Source organism: Anolis sagrei, chromosome 2 (genome assembly GCF_037176765.1).
Source record: "Anolis sagrei isolate rAnoSag1 chromosome 2, rAnoSag1.mat, whole genome shotgun sequence".
Taxonomy (NCBI): Eukaryota; Metazoa; Chordata; class Lepidosauria; order Squamata; family Dactyloidae; genus Anolis; species Anolis sagrei.
The window spans coordinates 2,035,827-2,056,643 of record NC_090022.1 but is presented as its reverse complement, the minus strand read 5'-3'; the positions used below and the strand labels follow the sequence as shown (position 1 = coordinate 2,056,643).

General features: G+C 49.7%; 1 protein-coding gene across 2 annotated transcripts; it reads left to right on the top strand.

Annotated features, from left to right (window-relative positions):
- Window positions 1-2,453: 2,453 nt before the first annotated feature.
- Window positions 2,454-14,629, top strand: LOC137096233 (zinc finger protein ZFP2-like). Of its 2 annotated transcripts, none has more exons than XM_067464969.1 (2): window positions 2,454-2,531; window positions 9,183-14,629. In XM_067464969.1, exon 2 carries the CDS (start codon window positions 9,472-9,474, stop codon window positions 10,447-10,449), a length of 978 nt encoding a protein of 325 aa, XP_067321070.1. In that variant the 5' UTR covers window positions 2,454-2,531; window positions 9,183-9,471; the 3' UTR covers window positions 10,450-14,629. The 2 variants fall into 2 exon arrangements, with proteins under 2 accessions (XP_067321070.1, XP_067321069.1); XM_067464968.1 differs by having other exon boundaries at window positions 2,454-2,687.
- The last annotated feature ends 6,188 nt before the right edge of the window (window positions 14,630-20,817 follow it).

Genomic DNA, 20,817 nt, shown 5'->3' with positions numbered 1-20,817 from the left:
CGCTAGAGGGATATTTACTGATGGTCCTGGACTCTCCGTTCCCAGGGTTGGATGTACATAGAGGGTATGGGGACCTGGTGCCTTCACCATACATTGGAGACACTCTGAATACAGCAGGCCCCAAAATACCCTTCCATACAATGAATGCAAAGCTGGGGTGAAAATTGCTGGAAGAAACATTAACAACCTCAGATATGCAGATGACACCACTTTGATGGCCGAGAGCGAGGAGGAGCTGAGGAGCCTTCTCATCAAGGTGAAAGAAGAAAGCGCAAAAGCCGGGTTGCAGCTAAATGTCAAAAAAAAAAAAAAAAACCAAGATTATGGCAACAAGAATGATTGACAACTGGAAAATAGAGGGAGAAAACGTGGAGGCCGTGACAGACTTTGTATTTCTAGGTGCAAAGATGACTGCAGATGCAGACTGTGGCCAGGAAATCAGAAGATGCTTCCTCCTTGGGAGGAGAGCAATGTCCAGTCTCGATAAAATAGTAAAGAGCAGAGACATCAGACTGGCAACCAAGATCCATTGCCTAGTCCAAGCCATGGTCTTCCCTGGAGTCACCTACGGATGTGAGAGCTGGACCTTAGGGAAGGCTAAGCGAAGGAAGAGAGATGCTTTTGAGCTGTGGTGTTGGAGGAAAGTTCTGAGAGTGCCTTGGACTGCGAGAAGATCCAACCAGTCCATCCTCCAGGAAAGAAAGCCCAACTGCTCATTGGAGGGAAGGAGACTAGAGTTCAAGATGAAGTCCTTTGGCCACATCATGAGGAGACAGCAAAGCTTAGAGAAGGGAATGATGCTGGGGAAAGTGGAAGGCAAAAGGAAGAGGGGCCGACCAAGGGCAAGATGGATGGATGGCATCCTTGAAGTGACTGGACTGACCTTGAAGGAGACCCTGGGGGTGGTGACGGCCGACAGGGAGCTCTGGCATGGGCTGGTCCATGAGGTCAGGAGGAGTCGGAGACGACTGAACGAATGAACAACAACAACATTTCTGAAAGGTTTGGGGTTCCCTTGCCAGGTGGTCCTGAGGCTTTCAGGGACTTCCAAAGAGTGGAACTATGCGCCCTGGATCTCTCCCAGGATCCCCTTCCTCATCTCCTGAGGACTCAGGACCTGGTTGGACCACGAGAGAAAGGTCCTGATCCGTCTGGGTTGGAAAGGGAGAGGCCTCTTGTTATCCAGAGGAAATCAGTGTCCTGGCCACAGAGTCCCGGTTTTTGCATTCACCGAGTTTTCACATTATCAGCCACTGATTTTCTGCATTTTGCTGTCGAAGGCTTTCATGGCCGGAATCACTGGGTCGCTGTGCGTGGCCGTGTTCCAGAAGCATTCCCGCCCACACCTCTCTATGGCAGGCATCCTCGGAGGGGTGAGGTCTGTGGGAAAGCAGGCCAGTGGGGTTGACATATCTGTGGGAAGCCAGGCAGGAAGCAGCCAGGCTTTGGACCTGCAAGGCTATTCAATGCAAATGAATGTGATCAATAATAATAATTTAAAAAAAACTTTATTTATACCCCGCTACCATCTCCCCAAGGGAGTTGGTGCGGCTTACATGAGGTCGAGCCCAAAGTACATCAACAGTAAAAGCAATAAGAAAATAATACAACAGTTAAAGTCAATCTCATAAACAAAAGTAAACAACAGACAGTACAGTCACAGCCAGCATTTAAAACCTATGGAAACATCCAGGCTTGCCTCCAACAGACAGGAGTTCTTTCTTCCTCTCTCCCACCCTGGGCATCACTCCACAGGGATGTATGTCAGCCCCACTTGCCCAGCTTGCAAGAAGCCTCCCTCCCAACCTCTGGGGATGCCTTCAGCCAGAGAGAGATGGAGGGGGAATGTCAGGAGAGAGTGCTTCTGGAACCTGGCCAGGCAGCCCGGAAGACCATTCACGGCAACAACCCAGGGATGCATGCTGTGCCTGTGAGAGTCTCTTCATCACTGGCCCCCCAGAGAGAGAGAGAGAGAGAGAGGGCCGCCCTCCTTGCCAGAGAGAGATGGAGGGGAAATGTCAGGAGAGAGTGCTTCTGGAACCTGGCCAGGCAGCCTGGAAAACCATTCACAGCAACAACGCAGGGATGCATGCTGTGCCTGTGAGAGTCTCTTCATCATTGGCCCCCCAGAGAGAGAGAGAGGGGGGGGGGGCTCCCTCCTTGCCAGGCGTGTCCTCCCTCCCTCCCCAGGCTGGGCCAGGAAGGAGAGAGAGAGAGAGAGAGGCCAGGCCTCTTCGGGGGGAGGAGCTGCAGCCTAGCTCTGCCTCCCTCCCTCCTTCCTTCCTGCAGCCCGGCGGCTCCTTTAAGGCCAAGCCCCGCCCCTCTTTGGGCACGGACGTCTCCTCCTCCTCCTCCTCCCGCCATGACAGCGCCGGGCGGAAGTAGGGCTTCTGGGTGACGTCACGGCCAGGCCATTGGAGACCGAGGGGAGGGGGGAGGCCTCCACGCGCGGGCGGAAGTGAGAGCGGGCGGCGCTTCTTCCGGTTGGGCCTAGCCAAGGAGGGAGAGGCAGCCAGGCTTCTTCTTCCCAGGTGGATGAGTGGGATCCTCCCGCGTGGGAGTGGAACCGTGAGGGAAGAAGGCCTACTCGGGAGGGAGGGAGGGAGGAGCAGGAGACTCCTGGGCGGCCTGCTCGTGGCCTGGCCTCTTCCTCCTCCTGGGATTCCCTCAGAGAAGAAGAGGAAGAGGTAGGCCCAAGGGAGGGAGGGAGGCCCTAGGAGGCCTTTGCTGGGGAGTCGGGCTCAGCCTGGGAAGGAAGGAAGGAAGGGGGGGGCCCTCGGGAGGGAGGGAGGAGGAGCCTAGCGGGAATCCCTCGCCCACAAACACACCTCCAGGCAGGCAGAGAGAGAGAGAGAGAGACGGGCAGGCAGGGTGTGTGTGTGTGTCAAGGACACTCAGGGCTGGGCACACACTCCTTTGGAAGGGGCTCCTTTCCTTCCTTCCTTCCTTCCTTCCAGAGTGGCCTTTGGGGAAGGCAGAGGGGCCCTGCGAGGGAGGGTTGGGCTAGGAGAGGCATTGCCACCCTTCTCCCTCCCTTGTCTCTCCCCCCTTTCTTCCCTTCACCCTTCCCTTTCTTTTTCCCCTTCCTCCTTCCCTTCTTCCTCCTCTCCCTCCCTCCCTCCTTCCTTCCACTCTTCCTTCCCTGCCCCCTTCCTTCCCCCCTTTCTTCCTTCTCCCCCTCCTTCCTTACTTCATTCCACCCTTCATCCCTTCCTTCCACTCTTCCTTCCTTGCCCCCTTACTTCATCCCTTTCTTCCTTCTCTCACTCTTTCCTCACTTCATTCCCCCCTTCCTCCCTTTCTTCCTTCTCTCCCTCCTTCCTTACTTCATTCCACCCTTCATCCCTTCCTTCCACTCTTCCTTCCTTGCCCCCTTCCTTCATCCCTTTCTTCCTTCTCTCAGTCTTTCCTCACTTCATTCCCCCCTTCCTCCCTTCTCTCCCTCCTTCCTTACTTCATTCCACCCTTCATCCCTTCCTTCCACTCTTCCTTCCTTGCCCCTTCCTTCATCCCTTTCTTCCTTCTCTCACTCTTTCCTCACTTCATTCCCCCTTTCCTCCCTTTCTTCCTTCTCTCCCTCCTTCCTTACTTCATTCCACCCTTCATCCCTTCCTTCCACTCTTCCTTCCTTGCCCCCTTCCTTCATCCCTTTCTTCCTTCTCTCACTCTTTCCTCACTTCATTCCCCCTTTCCTCCCTTTCTTCCTTCTCTCCCTCCTTCCTTACTTCATTCCACCCTTCATCCCTTCCTTCCACTCTTCCTTCCTTGCCCCCTTCCTTCCCCCCTTTCTTCCTTCTCTCACTCTTTCCTCACTTCATTCCCCCCTTCCTCCCTTTCTTCCTCTCTTCCTTCCACTCTTCCTCCCTTGCCCCCTTCCTTCATCCCTTTCTTCCTTCTCTCCCTCCTTCCTTACTTCATTCCCCCCTTCCTCCCTTTCTTCCTTCTCCCCCTCCTTCCTTACTTCATTCCACCCTTCATCCCTTCCTTCCACTCTTCCTTCCTTGCCCCCTTCCTTCCCCCCTTTCTTCCTTCTCTCACTCTTTCCTCACTTCATTCCCCCCTTCCTCCCTTTCTTCCTCTCTTCCTTCCACTCTTCCTCCCTTGCCCCCTTCCTTCATCCCTTTCTTCCTTCTCTCACTCTTTCCTCACTTCATTCCCCCCTTCCTCCCTTTCTTCCTTCTCTCCCTCCTTCCTTACTTCATTCCACCCTTCATCCCTTCCTTCCACTCTTCCTTCCTTGCCCCCTTCCTTCATCCCTTTCTTCCTTCTCTCAGTCTTTCCTCACTTCATTCCCCCCTTCCTCCCTTCTCTCCCTCCTTCCTTACTTCATTCCACCCTTCATCCCTTCCTTCCACTCTTCCTTCCTTGCCCCTTCCTTCATCCCTTTCTTCCTTCTCTCACTCTTTCCTCACTTCATTCCCCTTTTCCTCCCTTTCTTCCTTCTCTCCCTCCTTCCTTACTTCATTCCACCCTTCATCCCTTCCTTCCACTCTTCCTTCCTTGCCCCCTTCCTTCATCCCTTTCTTCCTTCTCTCACTCTTTCCTCACTTCATTCCCCCTTTCCTCCCTTTCTTCCTTCTCTCCCTCCTTCCTTACTTCATTCCACCCTTCATCCCTTCCTTCCACTCTTCCTTCCTTGCCCCCTTCCTTCCCCCCTTTCTTCCTTCTCTCACTCTTTCCTCACTTCATTCCCCCCTTCCTCCCTTTCTTCCTCTCTTCCTTCCACTCTTCCTCCCTTGCCCCCTTCCTTCATCCCTTTCTTCCTTCTCTCACCCCTTCCTTACTTCATTCCCCCCTTCCTCCCTTTCTTCCTTCTCCCCCTCCTTCCTTACTTCATTCCTCCCTTCATCCCTTCCTCCCTCCCTTCCTTCCTCCCTTTCTTCCCTTCTCCCCATCCCTCCCTTTTTTCATTCTCTCCCTGCTTCCTTACTTCATTCCTCCCTTTGTCCCTTCCTTCCTCACTTCCTTATTTATTTATTTACTCTGGAAGAGGGAGCCGGTCGGGCATCCCTCGCCCACAAACACACCTCGAGGCAGACAGACAGACAGACAGAGATGGGCAGGCGGGCAGGCAGGCAGACGTGCGTGTCGAGGGAACTCCGGGCTGGCCACACACTCTTTGGAAAGGGGCTCCTTTCCTTCCTTCCTTCCAGAGTGGGATTTAGGGAAGGCAGAGGGGCCCTGCGAGGGAGGGTTGGGATAGGAGAGGCATTGCCACCTTTCTCCCTCCCTTGTCTCTCCCCCCCCCTTTCTTCCCTTCATCCTTCCCTTTCTTTTTTCCCTTCCTCCTTCCCTTCTTCCTCCTCTCCCTCCCTCCCTCCTTCCTTCCACTCTTCCTTCCCTGCCCCCTTCCTTCCCCCCTTTCTTCCTTCTCTCCCTCCTTCCTTACTTCATTCCACCCTTCATCCCTTCCTTCCACTCTTCCTTCCTTGCCCCCTTCCTTCATCCCTTTCTTCCTTCTCTCACTCTTTCCTCACTTCATTCCCCCCTTCCTCCCTTTCTTCCTTCTCCCCCTCCTTCCTTACTTCATTCCACCCTTCATCCCTTCCTTCCACTCTTCCTTCCTTGCCCCCTTCCTTCATCCCTTTCTTCCTTCCTTCTCTCACTCTTTCCTCACTTCATTCCCCCTTCCTCCCTTTCTTCCTTCTCCCCCTCCTTCCTTACTTCATTCCTCCCTTCATCCCTTCCTCCCTCCCTTCCTTCCTCCCTTTCTTCCCTTCTCCCCATCCCTCCCTTTTTTCCTTCTCTCCCTGCTTCCTTACTTCATTCCTCCCTTTGTCCCTTCCTTCCTCACTTCCTTATTTATTTATTTACTCTGGAAGAGGGAGCCGGTCGGGCATCCCTCGCCCACAAACACACATCGAAGCAGGCAGACAGAGATGGGCAGGCAGGCAGGCAGACGTGCGTGTCGAGGGAACTCAGGGCTGGCCACACACTCTTTGTGCTTTAGGGAAGGCAGGGGCCCTGCGAGGGAGGCTTGCCCTGCTTGAGTCATGGCCGTCTCCCTCCCTTGTCTCCCTCCCTTTCTTTCCTCAACCCTTCCCTTCCTTTTTTTCCTAATTCTTCCTTTCCTTACTCCTCTCCTTCCTTCCTTCATTCATCCCTTCCTTCCGCTCTTCCTTCCTTACCCACTTCCTTCATCCCTTTCTTCCTTCTCTCACCCCTTCCTTACTTCATTCCACGCTTCATCCCTTCCTTCCGCTCTTCCTTCCTTGCTCCCTTCCTTCCTTCTCTCACCCCTTCCTTACTTCATTCCCCCTTCCTCTCTTCCTTCCTCTCTTCCTTCCCCCCTCCCTCCCTCTCTTCTCTCCATCCTTCCTTACTTCATTCCTCCCTCCATCCCTTCCTCCCTCTCTTCCTACTGATCTTCCTTCCTTGCTCCCGACCTTCATCCCTTTCTTCCGTTCTCTCCCTCCCTCTCTTTTTTCCCTTGAGAAAGAACCCCCAAAGTGACCAGAATCATGCTGCCACTCTCCGAATACACCACCTCTGTCCTTCCCATGGAGCAGAGCATGGCGGGTGAACAGTGTCTCTGTCTGTCACACTTTGAGCATTATTAGGCTGAGTCTTTTATAGGCATATTCTGTTGATGTCGTCCCAAAGTTGTAAATTAATGATAGACGTCTTCCATCCTGGCTTCCATCTCAGTGTTGATCTTCTTGATTGGTGTTGGTTGACAAAGACAAGGCTTGTGTTGACTTCCTTCTCAACATAAGGAAGGTTGCAAACATTTCCTTTATCCCTCTCCCAGTTCTTATCAGGGTTTCTCATTGGCAAGTCCAGCAAGCAGGAAGTTAGTGATTGCAGGCCTTCATATTATACTGATGTCTCCAAAATCATTAACTCCATTCATACATCCTTCCATTCATTTCCACACATCATATTAAATTCACATTTATCAAATTTGCACATTCAATTTCTTATTACACTTTGACATCCAAAGACAGCTGGAATGTGTCCAGAGGAGGGCGACTAAAATGAGCAAGGGTCTGGAGAACAAGCCCTATGAGGAGTGGCTTAAGGAGCTGGGCATGTTTAGCCTGAAGAAGAGAAGGCTGAGAGGAGATATGATAGCCATGTATACATATGTGAGAGGAAGCCACAGAGAGGAGGGAGCAAGCTTGTTTTCTGCTTCCCTGGAGACTAGGACGCAATAGAACAATGGCTTCAAACTACAAGAGAGGAGATTCCATTTGAACATGAGGAAGAACTTCCTGACTGTGAGAGCTGTTCAGCAGTGGAACTCTCTGCCCCGGAGTGTGGTGGAGGCTCCTTCTTTGGAGGCTTTTAAACAGAGGCTGGATGGCCATCTGTCAGGGGAGATTTGAATGCAATATTCCTGCTTCTTGGCAGAATGGGGTTGGACTGGATGAGGTCCCAGGAGGTCTCTTCCCACTCTTTGATTCTATGATTCTATGACAGTCAGCCTTGTTTGCGCTTCGCTCTGGGAACGATCCCTTTCCTTGAGTTCCTGAAAATTGTCCCCCATTTTGAGCCCCTTGAAGAGGGATTGAGCCAGGTTCAACCGATTCGTTTTTAAGAATTCTGTATTTAATTCAGTTTAGTATCTAGACCTTGTGGATTTGACTTGCTAGGCTCTGAATGCCACACGCACTTGACTCTTCTCTTCATCTGCTTCATGGCTGCCAAGGAGCAGGTTTGGCTCGGCTACTTGAGAGGGGACGCTCCAGAGCCATCGTGTCTGTTGCCCTAGGTAGTTAATGATTTTGGTGTCTTCAAAATTATTCACTCTCATTCATTCTTTCTTTCATTCAGTTTCATTCAAACCATATATCATATCAAATCTGCACGTTATATTTCTTGTGACAATCAGATGGTGAATCCTGGGTGGCATATGTTGTTCTGTGTCAGAAAGTAGAGCTGAGGTGTTCTCTCCAGTGCAGTTTTCTGAATCAGCACCCCAAATAACCAAACCAAATCTAATGTTGACCAAAAACTGATTCGTAACCCTTTGGGTCCTAATGTTGGAGAGGGGTCCCTGGCCAAAGTGGCCCCTGGTCCCAAAAAAGGTTGGGAGCCACGGCACTAGACAGACGGCACAAGGGATTGCAAAGGGAAGCCTAGGCAAGCCATGGGAAATTCAAACAGGGACCCCGCAGGGATGCCCGCTCTCGCCTCTTCTATTCATAAAACTTCCTACAATACTGTTAAGGGACATCAGAGGTGAGGAAATGGTTTCTGGAAAAAGGATTGAACAGGAAAATATAATTTTAATATGAGAAAAGAGTAAATATAGAGAGGTGTAGAAGGTGAAGCGTATGATTATAGCTTTCTTTGTGACGAGATTGGAAGAGACCAGAGGTCACTTATCTTCCCCCCTTTTTTCTCCCCCCCCCCCCCTTTTAAGTAAAGGATGTATGAAATATGAGGGTGCAGATAGAAGCAGTGTTACATGGACATGAAGTCTGTATAAATATGAGCACCCATGGAAACCAGGAGGGCCTTCTCTTCTGCGGTCTCCCCATGATGGGATGCCCTCCTCTCCAAAGCCCACCTGGTGCAGAGGTTGGTGCAACTCCAGTCTCCAGGTCTACATTCTCATCCCTTTCCTTTAAAATGAATTACAACTCATACACCATTAATAAGAAATGTTTAAAACAGTAATACCTAAACAATTGTGTTACGGGAACACAAGCTCAAGTTTTAAAGAAACACATTTTTCAAAGCAGACTCACCACACTGCAGAGCTGGGGGTAATCCACTGCTCCCCATTCAGAGAGGCAAGCAAAGAAAGGGGAGGGTGGACTCAAAAGGAGAAGGCCCAAAAGCCACGCAGAGGAGGAATCCCTGCAGCCTCAGAAAAGTTATGAGTCTGGCCTTCCAAGGAGGAGAAGAGCGTGCTTCCCCTTTAAAATCCTGTGTCAGTTTCCTGCAGGACTCTAGAGTTTGTAGTTGAGAGAGGCCCAGGACCCCCCTGGCTGAGGATTCGAAAGGCCCCTCCCTGAACACCTGGCAGTGTAAGAAATCGCACACAGAGAATCTTTGTGCCTGTCCCCTTTGTACCTGAGGAAGGATTGTTCGTAGTTGGGCAAGTGTCACCTGGCAATGGGCAGCTTCCCTCTTCCTCTGGGTTTGCTACAGCACTAGACTTCCTCTTCGTGTTCCATGAGATCTTTCTCTGTTCAACTCCTGAAGAGATTTTCCTCTCATTTCTCTGGCAGGTAACTTCGGAACAAGTTCTGCGAAGAACGCCTTGTGAGAGCTTTGCCTGAGGAGTGCTAAAGTCTAAGGTGACTTCAAGATACACAGCAATGACAACAAGAAAAAATAAGTACTAGAGAAATATATTTCAAGCTACATTCCTGTGCAGTTAAGGGAGGAAATAAGATTTTGCTGTAGAAAGAGAGGCTTGGGAAACCAAGCAGAAGGCTACAGCAATACAAAAACTGCTGTTCAGGAGGTTATATCTGTGAACCCCTGGCATCATATTAGAATTATAAATGTGAAAGAATGGCAAGCACTCTGCCTCCCTATCCTAGATCAGACACAGGAGAGAAGTTACATCAGTGTATGGAGTGTGGAAAACAATTTGCTAGGGAAAGTTCTCTTACTGTACATGAACGGACCCACACAGGGGAGAAGCCATATAAATGCATGGAATGTGGAGAAAGCTTCAGTCAGAGTGGCACTCTACGGTCCCATCAAAGGAAGCACACAGGAGAGAAGCCATATAAATGTATGGAATGTGGAAAGAGCTTCAGTCACAGTGGCCATCTACGGTCCCATCAAAGGATCCACACAGGGGAGAAGCCATATAAATGTATGGAATGTGGAAAGAGCTTCAGTGAGAGTGGCACTCTACGTTCCCATCAAAGGAAGCACACAGGAGAGAAGCCACATAAATGCGTGGAATGTGGAGAAAGCTTCAGTCGTAGAGATAGTCTGCGTTCCCATCAAAGGATCCACACAGGGGAGAAGCCATATAAATGTATGGAATGTGGAAAGAGCTTCAGTCAGAGTGGCCATCTACGTCGCCATCAAAGGATCCACACAGGGGAGAAGCCACATAAGTGTATGGAATGTGGAGAAAGCTTCAGTCTGAGTGGCACTCTACGGTCCCATCAAAGGATCCACACAGGGGAGAAGCCACATAAGTGTATGGAATGTGGAGAAAGCTTCAGTCTGAGTGGCGCTCTACGGTCCCATCAAAGGATCCACACAGGGGAGAAGCCACATCAATGCGTGGAATGTGGAAAGAGCTTCAGTCAGAGTGGCACTCTACGGTCCCATCAAAGGAAGCACACAGGAGAAAAGCCATATAAATGCGTGCAATGTGGAAAGAGCTTCAGTCAGAGTGGCACTCTACGTTCCCATCAAAGGATCCACACAGGGGCGAAGCCATATAAGTCTATGGAATGTGGAAAGAGCTTCAGTCAGAGTGGCAATCTACGTTCCCACCAAATGACTCGCCCAGTAGAGAAGCCATAGAAGTGCATAGAACGTGAAGAAAGTTTCAGTCAGAGTAACTATCTCGATTGCTTCCAAATCTATCTACATTGCTTTCAAAGGAGCCACATAGTAGAGAAGCCGTATAAATGCACGGAATGTGGGAAGAGCTTTAGAGGATGTTCAGCATACAATAAACATCACGGAACTCATGCGCCGCTAGAGGAGACCTGCCTTTCAGTTTCTGAGCTCTCTTTCAAAAAATATTGGAAGGAAAGAGGAAGGCCGGCACCTGACTCACTCTCTCTCTCTCTCTCTCTCTCTCTCTCTCTCTCTACTATGGACTAGTTTGTGTGGCCTTTGTTGGGGGCTACTGGGAGCAGGTCTCACTCAGAAGGGGATTTTTCTCCGCATTGCAGCAAGCTCCGAAGGGGTTCCCCTCGCCTCCTCCATAAGAAACCCATCCCAGGCTTCTAGGGTGATCTGTGGAGGTTTGCTGAAAGGAGCAGCAGCTGAAATCTCTGGAGAAAAGGGTTCTGAACAAGAAGAGCTCTTTGGTAGCAGAGAAGGTCATCTCTTCATAGCCTTGTCTCACGTCTTGGCTCTGTTGCCCCTCGGTTAGAATTTTGGCCTCTAGCCATGTACCTGTCACCCTTTTCTGGACTTTGTTGTATCCTGAATAGTTGATTATACATTCTGGACTGACTTCTGGTTTCATTTATGAACCAGGACTTTGTTTGTATCCCTGACTTTCTGGCTTGACTTTGGGACTCTGAATTCGGTTTGGACTCTTGATTTCCCGCTTGTTATTTCATCAGCTCTGTTGAATGAACTCCTGGCATGTGACTCTGGGACTGTAACCTTTCTTCTTGCTCCTGACCGGGATCTGCAGTGCTCTACAATTGGACTCCTGACCTTAACTTGGGTTCATTGTTACTCCAATTGTGTTGCTGCAATTGTATTATTTTAGCAGGACTGGTGCAATGGGTTAAACCCTTGTGCTGGCTGAACTGCTGACTTGAAGTTTGGAGGTTTGAATCCACGAGACAGAGAGAGCTCACATCTGTCAGCCCTAGCTTCCCCGTGCGGTGACACGAGAGAAGCCTCCCAGCAGGATGGGAACACATTTGGGCATTCCCTGGGCAATGTCTTTGTAGACGTCCAGTTCTCTCACACCAGAAGCGACTTGCAGTATGTTCTCTATTTGTTTCCGACACTGTAAAAAAGCCGGACTGAAGACTTGTAAGTAAATATGGTCTGGGCTTATCTTGTGTTTGTTTACTAAACCTCGGGCTTTATACCGGGAGAGCTCTGGAACGCGAGACCATGAGTCTTGCTTTGTGTGTACTTATCGCTGCTTAGAGTGAACCCCTTTTCTGTATTTGAGACTATTTAATGATTTTAAACCCAAAAGTAATTTTTCCCCACACACGGATAGTATAACCATCAGGGCATTTGAAAAGGTGGTTGAAAGAGACATAGACAGATTGTCCCGGACCAAAATTTACACCCATTCCAACATGACATCCATCGAAATGAATACCATAAAAAGATTGGCCAACATGAAAGGATACATCTGGAAGAAGGCAGATAAAGGAGGAGCAATAGTTCCATTAAACGAAACAGATTACGTAAAAGAGGTAGAGAGACACCCAGGAGACACTTCTTTCTATAAACCTATCCCTAAGGATCCTACAGAAAAAATACGTTTTTTCATCTGAACAGTATGTGAGGAAGGACTCACTTGAGGATGCATCTCAGATCAGCAATTTGGATTTCTGCCAAACAAGAATCCCAGAATTCCAGTGTTCTATGTTCCACCTAAAATACACCAAGGAAACATGCCTCCCCCAGGGAGACCAATTGTATCCGACTCTTCCTCCATCCTGGAACCCCTAGAGCAGTTTTTGAGTTATTATTTACAACCATTTGTACCCCTCGTGTAGTCTTATATTAAAGATACTAAACATTTCATAAAGATCATAGAAGACCTTACCATACCACCACAATCCATCTTAATGACTCTGGATATAACATCATTATATACTAACATACCATTAGATCAAACTAGAACAATAATTGCTAAACATATGTGAGCCCCAAACACCAGCTTCTCATATTTTAATGGATTTGTTAGACATTGTCCTGGAATATAATTTTTTTCAGATTTAAAACTCAATACTATCTACAGATTTTTGGTGTCGCAATGGGAAGTCCTTTGGCCGCTTCAGTGGGAAATCTTTTTATTTCAAATTTGGAAGAAACCCACATCCTAAATGACACAAAAAACCATTTTTTACCAGATATTCTATACGATGGCAGGTTTATCGATTTTTTTTGTCATGTCAGGAGCAACTTGAGAAACTGCAAGTCACTTCTGGTGTGAGAGAATTGGCTGCCTGCAAGGACGTTGCCCAGGGGACGCCTGGATGATTTAATGTTTTTATCATCCTTGTGGGAGGCTTCTCTCATGTCCCCACAAGAGGAGCTGGAGCTGATAGAGGGAGCTCATCCGCCTCTCCCCGGATTCGAACCTGCGACCTGTCGGTCTTAAGTCCTGTCGGCACTGGGGTTTAACCCACTGCGCCACTGGGGGCTCCATAGGGTTTATTGATGATGCTTTTTTAATTTGAAAATCAGAAGAATCTGCAACCTTCTTTAGTACTTGGCTTAACACAATACATGATAACATCAAATTCACTGCTAACCATAGCCATACAAATATAAACTTTCCAGATGTCATGGTATATAAGAAAGGCAATAAGAAAACCCACGGATAAAATTCCATCATGCATTGCAACACCTACCACCATAATGCTGCAAGTTGCTTCTGGACGCTTCTGGAATGAGAGAATTAGCCGTCTGCAAAGATGTTGCCCAGGGGACGCCCAGATGTCTTGCAATCCTGTGGGGAGCCTTCCCTCATGTCCCCCCAAGTGGCCAGCTACTGATCAAAGGACATTTAATAGAATGCCAAGTTTGCAAACTTTGTGCTTTGTTTGTTTTTTCTTTGCTTGATTGTTTTTTTTTAATGCAACACAACTGTTTGGTTCGCTCCTGCACAATAAATAAATGCCACCATCATAGTTTAAACACCAGCTTACCCTATGCCACACTTATGAGATTAAGACGAAAACACCACTGCCCCCGAGGAGGTCACACCAGAGGTCATTACTTTTGAGAAACAATTCAAAGAAAAAGGACACCCCACAAGTATCATCAATACTGCTATTAGAAAAGTTAAGTCCACAGATAGAAATGATTTACTTAGCGATATGGTGAGGAAACCTAATGACCGTATTATATGGCCACTTAGGTTAACCCCATATTTTCCATACATCAGGAAAATAATTAGAAAGCACTGGCACTTGGTCAGTGGCACTCCAGGATGCAAGAATGTACTAATGATAGCCAACATACGAACCCAGAATCTTAGGGATATGATGATCAGATCTGACTTCACAACCCCCTATACCAGTGGTTCTCAACCTGCGGTCCCTAGATATTTTTGGCCTTCAACTCCCAGAAATCCTAACAGCTGGTAAACTGGCAGGGATTTCTGGGAGTTGTAGGCCAAAAACATCTGGGGACCCCAGGTTGAGAACCACTGCCCTATACGATCAGCAAATCTAATCTTTGGGGCCACATGAGTTGCGGGCACTGTGCATATTGCAGTCAATCTCTTAAAGTAAAACAGTTCTCACACCACACAATGCAACTCAACATACAACTTTGTAGTTTCACCAACTGCAATACAGTGATGTATGTCATACAAGGTCCATGTTCACTGCTATATGTAGGCATGACCTCCAGACCTTTAAAAATTAGAATTCTTGAACATAATCTTGCATTAGAAATAAAGCCATTGAGACTACTCTTTATTCCCATTTCAGTGAAAAATCCCACACACACACTAGCTTCAGATTCTGTGCTTTTTAAAAAGGGTAACCACACAACCCCATCAAGACTTTAAAAGCATTTTACTTCAGAGAGAGGCCTTTTGGATATTCAGGTTGTATACCATTTCCCCAGGTGGGTTAAACGATTAGATCTCTCTTGTTTTCTGTAATTGACCTGTATCTCTCTAAGGGGAGACTTCTCCGTGGGTTTTTGCTCGCACTTGAAAATGTTTATTATGGATGTTTTTCTTGATTGAATAATTGATGTTTCTATAGATTTTGCCCATGGTACTGATACAATAATACTCTTACTGTGTATGATATCAGTGTTATAATTGGTTTAGTTATTGAACAGCTTAACACTTATACATTGATACATAGATGTCTGTTGCTTTATATTTTATACTGTTTAATCCCCACCTTTGGCAAAGGGTCCATTAGGATGCACAGCACATCTCCCTCACTGCAGAGAATGGAAGACACAGAATGATGACAACGGCTTATGAAGTTTCATGAATTAGTCAAGATGGACAAATTAACTAAATGGGTGAAGTATAGAACAGCATTTAAAGGAACAGAGATAAAAATCATATAGTGAGTGAGAGGCTTATAGACTAGTGTTTGTTGTCTGTTAGTTTTGCTCTTATTGTGCAAGGTGTGTGTCCTTCACTTTACATTTGTTAAGTAGTACTTTTTTTTAAGTACCAAAATTATAATTTGTGTAAAAAAATTAAATTCCAAAATTGTAATTTGTGTAATTTGTGGGGACAATTCCCCACTCGGAAACTGAAGAAGGCCACGCCTTCTCAAAGTTTCCGCCCAAGCATTGTACCCGACCAATGGCAGCAAGAGCATCTGGCGAGATGGATTTGAACGTTCCCTTTTTTGACAAATTTTGAACAGAGAGGGAATGTGAGACCAACAGCAGCTCAAAACAAGGAGGAGGATTATGAGACCTAGGAAAACTAGAAAGCCCTTTTTGAGCCAGTCTAAAGAAGGAAGCCAGTCTGTCAAAAAACTGAGGTCAAAGTCAATGGTTTCCTTGATCCCGGCTGCCAAATCATTCATTCCCTCTATGGCTTTGTTAACTACAGGGGTCTGGTCAGTCAAGTTGAAACAACACATGTGGCGCACACTCTCACAGCCATAATGATTATTCAACAGCAAGAAATCAATGGCAGCACGATTGTCCAGCACAGCTTCTCTCAGCTCATGCATCTCTGTGGCTATGGAAGCCAGGGCCTGTGAGGTGAAATTAATGTTTTTGACCAGAGCACAGGCCAGATGTTTAATGGCCCTGTAGTTCAAGCCAGCTGCCACAGAGTGACCACAGCATACCCGGCTCTCCTCTCCCCCTGGTGGCAACTGCTACTGCCGTCGTTGAAGAACTCAAGCTTGGCATCTGGAAGGGGCTGGTCCTTGAGGTCTGGGCGGCTGGAGTAGACTTCTTTGATGGTGGCGATGCAGTTGTGGGGTTCCTGGTCATCTCCATCTGCGATCTCGATGGGCATCAAGGTGGCTGGGTTGAGGCAGTTGGTGGTGGCCAAGGTGAGGTCTCCCTGGTCGATGAGGAGGGCCTGGTAGCGAGTGAGCCTGCCACCAGAAAGCCAATTGGTCCCCTTGGCATCCAAGACAGCCAGGACGCTATGGGGCACATAGACAGTTGTTGGCTGGCCCAACGTCAACTTCCTGGCCTCTTCAGCTACCATGGCAGTGGCAGCCACAGCTCTCAAGCAGGCAGGCCACCCAAGGCTGGTGTGGTCTAGATGCTTGGAAAGGTAAGCAACTGGCCTCTTGGTGCTGCCCAGTGGTTGGGTCAGCACCCCCGCAACCACCCCCTGGCGTTCGTGGACATAAAGGAAGAAGGGTTTGGTCATGTCAGGGAGTCCCAAGGCTGGAGCAGATATGAGGGCCTTCTTGATGGCTTCAAAGGCAGTCCTTCATTCAGCAGACCAAACAAGGAATGTCTCTGGCCCTGAAGTTGCCTCATACAGGGGCTTGGCAAGTAGTTCAATGTTTGGCAACCAAATCCGACAGAAGCTAGCCATCCCCAAAAAACCTCTCAGTTGTTTTTTTGTCCTGGGCTCCCTGACCTTGCAGATAGCTTCCTTCCTCTCTGGCCCCAACGCCCTTTGTCCTTGGCTGACATCAAACCCCAGGTCCTTACAGTGTCCTTGCAGATCTGGGCCTTTTTGGATACCTTGAAGCCAGCTTCACCCAGGAAGTTGAGGAGGCTGATGGTGAGATGTTCACAGGTGTCCTTGTCTCCACAACAGAGGAGTAGGTCATCAATATACTGCAGCAGGACCCCCTGGTCACAATCTGGCCACTTCTCCAACTCTGAGGCGAGGCTTTGGCTGAAGATGGTAGGTGAACAGGTGAAGCCCTGGGGCAAAACCTGCCAGCAAAGCTGCACCCACCTGGCAGTGCCCACATGCTCCCACTCAAAGGCAAAGATCTCCTGGCTATCTCTATGAACAGGGATGGAAAAGAAAGCATCTTTCAACTCAAGTACAGTAAAGCATGAGGAGGAGGGAGGAATAGTAGAAAGAAGAGTGTAAGGATTTGGCACCACGGGATGTATGTCCACTACTATGGCATTGATGGCTCTGAGATCCTGCACAAAACGGAATTCACCAGGTGCTCTGGGCTTACAAACAGGAAGAACAGGAGTGTTGTAAGGTGAGGCACACTCCCTCAATAAGGAGTGTTGCAGAAAGTTATCAATGATGGGCTGGAGTCCCTTGCGGGCTTCCATGGAGATCCTATACTGGGGGATTCTAGGAGGTGTTGTGTCTGGCTTGAGAGAAATGGAGACAGGTGCAATGTTCTTGGCCTTCCCTGGGACCCCATCTGCCCACACAATGGGGTCAACCTGCTGGAGGATGGCTAAGGGAATCAGGTCAGCCTCTGGGCTGGGTTGGTGGAGCAAGAAGGCCTGTGCCCTCCACCCTTCCTCTTCTGGCACAGCTAGGATGATTTTCTCTGGCCCAAAAGCAACTTGGGCCCTGATCTTGCAAAGGATGTCCCTGCCCAGAAGGGGAACAGGACACTCAGGCATGTACAGGAACTCAGGAGACAATGTCTTCCCTCCCACCTCACATTCCATGGGCTTCAGGAAGGAACGCTCTGCCTCTTTCCCTGAGACCCCTACTACCTGAGCTTTCCTGCTTCCCAGTTCCGTCCCCCTGAACCCCTCTGTGAGCACTGAGTGGGTGGCCCCACAGTCCAGGAGAAAGTCAATTGTCCTCCCAAATTTCAGTGGCACAATGGGGTCAGAGGGGGCCAGGGCAATCTTTTTCCCTAGTCATAAAACCCTCTCATGGGCTCCCCTTTCCCTCAGCTCTGGGCAATCCTCCTGAAATGTCCCATCCTCTTGCACTGGTAGCATAGCATCTCCCTCTGCCCTCCCTGCCTCCCTTGGCCCTGTTTCTTCCAGACTGGTCTGTCCCTATGATCCCTGTGACCCCTGTCCCTGTCCCTTTCGGCCAAAGCAGCCACCAGGCTGGTGGCCTGAACCTCTGCCTGAGCCTTCCGATCATCTTCTCCCTTCTGGACCGCAGCATCCTCCTGGTTGTGGAAAACTTTGAAGGCAAGGTTGATTAATTGGGAGATGGGCATCCCTTCCCCACCCTCCACCTTCTGGAGTTTGAGTCTAATGTCCCTGGTGAACTTCCCAATGAAGAGAGTTTGCAGCAGGCGTTGACTCTGGGGGTTGGTGGGGTCAACATTGGTCCAAGTTTTGGCCATCCGGCAGATCCGGTCATAGAAGTCAGAAGGGTTCTCATCTGGCTCTTGCTTGATGTCAAGAAACTTTAAGAGGTTCATTGGGTGAGGGTACACCAAGGGCATGGCAGCTAAAATGGCACGGTGGAAGCCTTTTAGAGCCAGCCAGCCTGCATCAGTGTTGTAGTTCCACCCTGGGTCCTCTTTGGTGGGGAAAACTATCTCGCTATCTTCCCCATCATCCACATCTGCCTTCATGACTTCTGCCTGAGCGGCTGCCAGTAGACAGCGCTTCTCTTCCTGGGTGAGAAGGGAGCCCAGCAGAGTCATAACATCCCCCCAAGTGGGGCGATGTGTGAGAAAGATGGTCCTGAACAATTCAGACATTTCTGTGGGATCCTAGGACAAAGGGGCAGTGTTCCTTTTCCAATTTATGAGGTCAGAGGTAGAGAAGGGGACATGCACAAGGACAGGAGTGCCCCCTGCCCCTACCATCTCCCTCAGGGGCGCCTGGATGTTTGTAGGATGGCTGCGCAGGCTGCCCTTGGTGATGAGGGGTTCAAAAGGGTCATTTGGGTCAGTGGGAGTGTTGTGAGAGGCTGGTGGTGGGGCTGGAGAGGGAATCAAAGGCTGCTGGGGTGGAGGAGGGGTCCCTGTGGGGGACACTGGGGTGTCCTTGTGGCAGCAGGGGGAGTGGGAATGTGTATGTGTGGATGTGGAAGGTGCTGGAGCACAAATGGCGGGGAGTTTTGGCTGAGGAATGTATGAAGGGGCAAGGGGATCAAGGCCATGCAGAGAAAAGGGCTCCGGCCAGGGGCTGGAGGGTTTCTGGAGGGTCTGGACTGGATGATGAAGGAGGTCAAGGGGGCTGCTGTGCATGGAGAGGACAAATAAAGAAGAAATTGAGGAGAGTGGACAGCTGAGACCCAGGGAAGGAGTCCTGGATGAGCTAGAAACAGAGCATGAAGTGGGGCTGTGGCTGTGGAGTGGAAGGTAGTGGGGAGTGGAGGCATTCTGGATGGAGGCCCCTGAACGCTGAGAGGAGGAACTCTCTGCCTCAGGAGGCTTGGGCCGGCTTGGAGGCTGGGCTGGGGAAGCCTGGAGAGCAGGAATCCCTGGGAGAAGGGGTTGGGTAGGAGGGGTCTGTGAGGGGGCCGTTGGAGGGGTCATGGGGAGGTTGGGGCGGTAAGGAGGGGGGCAAGCAAATGTTTCAAGGGGATCCTCCTCAGGAGGACATAAAGGGTCTGGAGGGGAGCTTTTGGGAGGATAGGGTTTTGTGTCCTTCTCTTTGCATGGTAAGAGCTGGGCACAACTTTCTCCCTCTGGCGCCCTCTGGTACATGGCAAAAAAACATGAAGCATAGGCGAGTTCCGTCCACTTGGCTCTATCATAGCAGTCCGACTGGAGCTTCAGAATGAGGTCCGGATCGGAGCTGCCATGAGGAGGCCAAGAGACTCCACCCTCCAAAGACCTTTTGGGCCATTTCTGCATGCTATATTTTACCATACTGGCTTGCGTCAATGATCGTGACGCCACCCTATCCCACTCTGCCAGTATCTTTCCTAAAGGTGACTCTGGTGGAACAGGACGTTTGATCCCGGATTGGCAGGCGCCCATTTCTCCAGTCAGCCCCACAGACTAGTGGTTAATCAGGGGTAGGCCTGGGTAACAACGCAAAAATTTGGTTTTGTAATCGTTTTGTAATTGGGGTGTTTTTTTGTTTCGTTATTTAAAATAATTACAAAATTTTCCCCCAAAAAAGTTCGGTATTTACGAAATTTCGTAAATATTTACAAAACATTTTGTAAAGATGGCGCCCTTTTTTTTCAATATTTTTAAAATATTTTTTAAATTTAATTATTAATTTAGTAGAATAGGGAGGAGAAATTAAAATTATTATTATTAAATTTAAATTATTATTAAGGAGGGAAGGCAGGCACTCACTCTGGCGGGCCCTCTCGCTCGCTCGCTGCTCGCTCGCCCCTCTCGCTTGCCGCTTCTGGGGTTCAGAACGCTCTTTGATTGCAGGTGAACCATAAATCCCCGTAACTAAAACTCCCAAATGTCAAGGTCTATTTCCCGCAAACTCCATCTGTGTCCATATTTGGGTGTATATTGAGTGCTTTTGCCAAGTGTGGTCCAGATCCATCATTGTTTGAGTCCCTCTCGCTCTCCGCTCGCCCGCCCCTCTCGCTCTCCGCTCGCCCGCCCCTCTCGCTCTCCGCTCTCTCGCCCCTCTCGCTCGCCGCTCTCTCGCCCCTCTCGCTCTCCGCTCACTCGCCCCTCTCGCTCTCCGCTCACTCGCCCCTCTCCCTCTCCGCTCACTCGCCCCTCTCCCTCTCCGCTCACTCGCCCCTCTCGCTCTCCGCTCACTCGCCCCTCTCGCTCTCCGCTCACTCGCCCCTCTCGCTCTCCGCTCACTCGCCCCTCTCGCTCTCCGCTCACTCGCCCCTCTCGCTCTCCGCTCACTCGCCCCTCTCGCTCTCCGCTCACTCGCCCCTCTCGCTCTCCGCTCACTCGCCCCTCTCGCTCTCCGCTCACTCGCCCCTCTCGCTCTCCGCTCACTCGCCCCTCTCGCTCGCCGCTCACTCGCCCCTCTCGCTCTCCGCTCTCTCGCCCCTCTCGCTCGCCGCTCTCTCGCCCCTCTCGCTCTCCGCTCTCTCGCCCCTCTCGCTCGGCTCGCCGCTCGCTCGCCCCTCTCGCTCTCCGCTCGCTCAACCCTCTCGCTGGCCAAGTGTGGTCCAGATCCATCATTGTTTGAGTCTGTAGTGGTCTCTGGATGTAG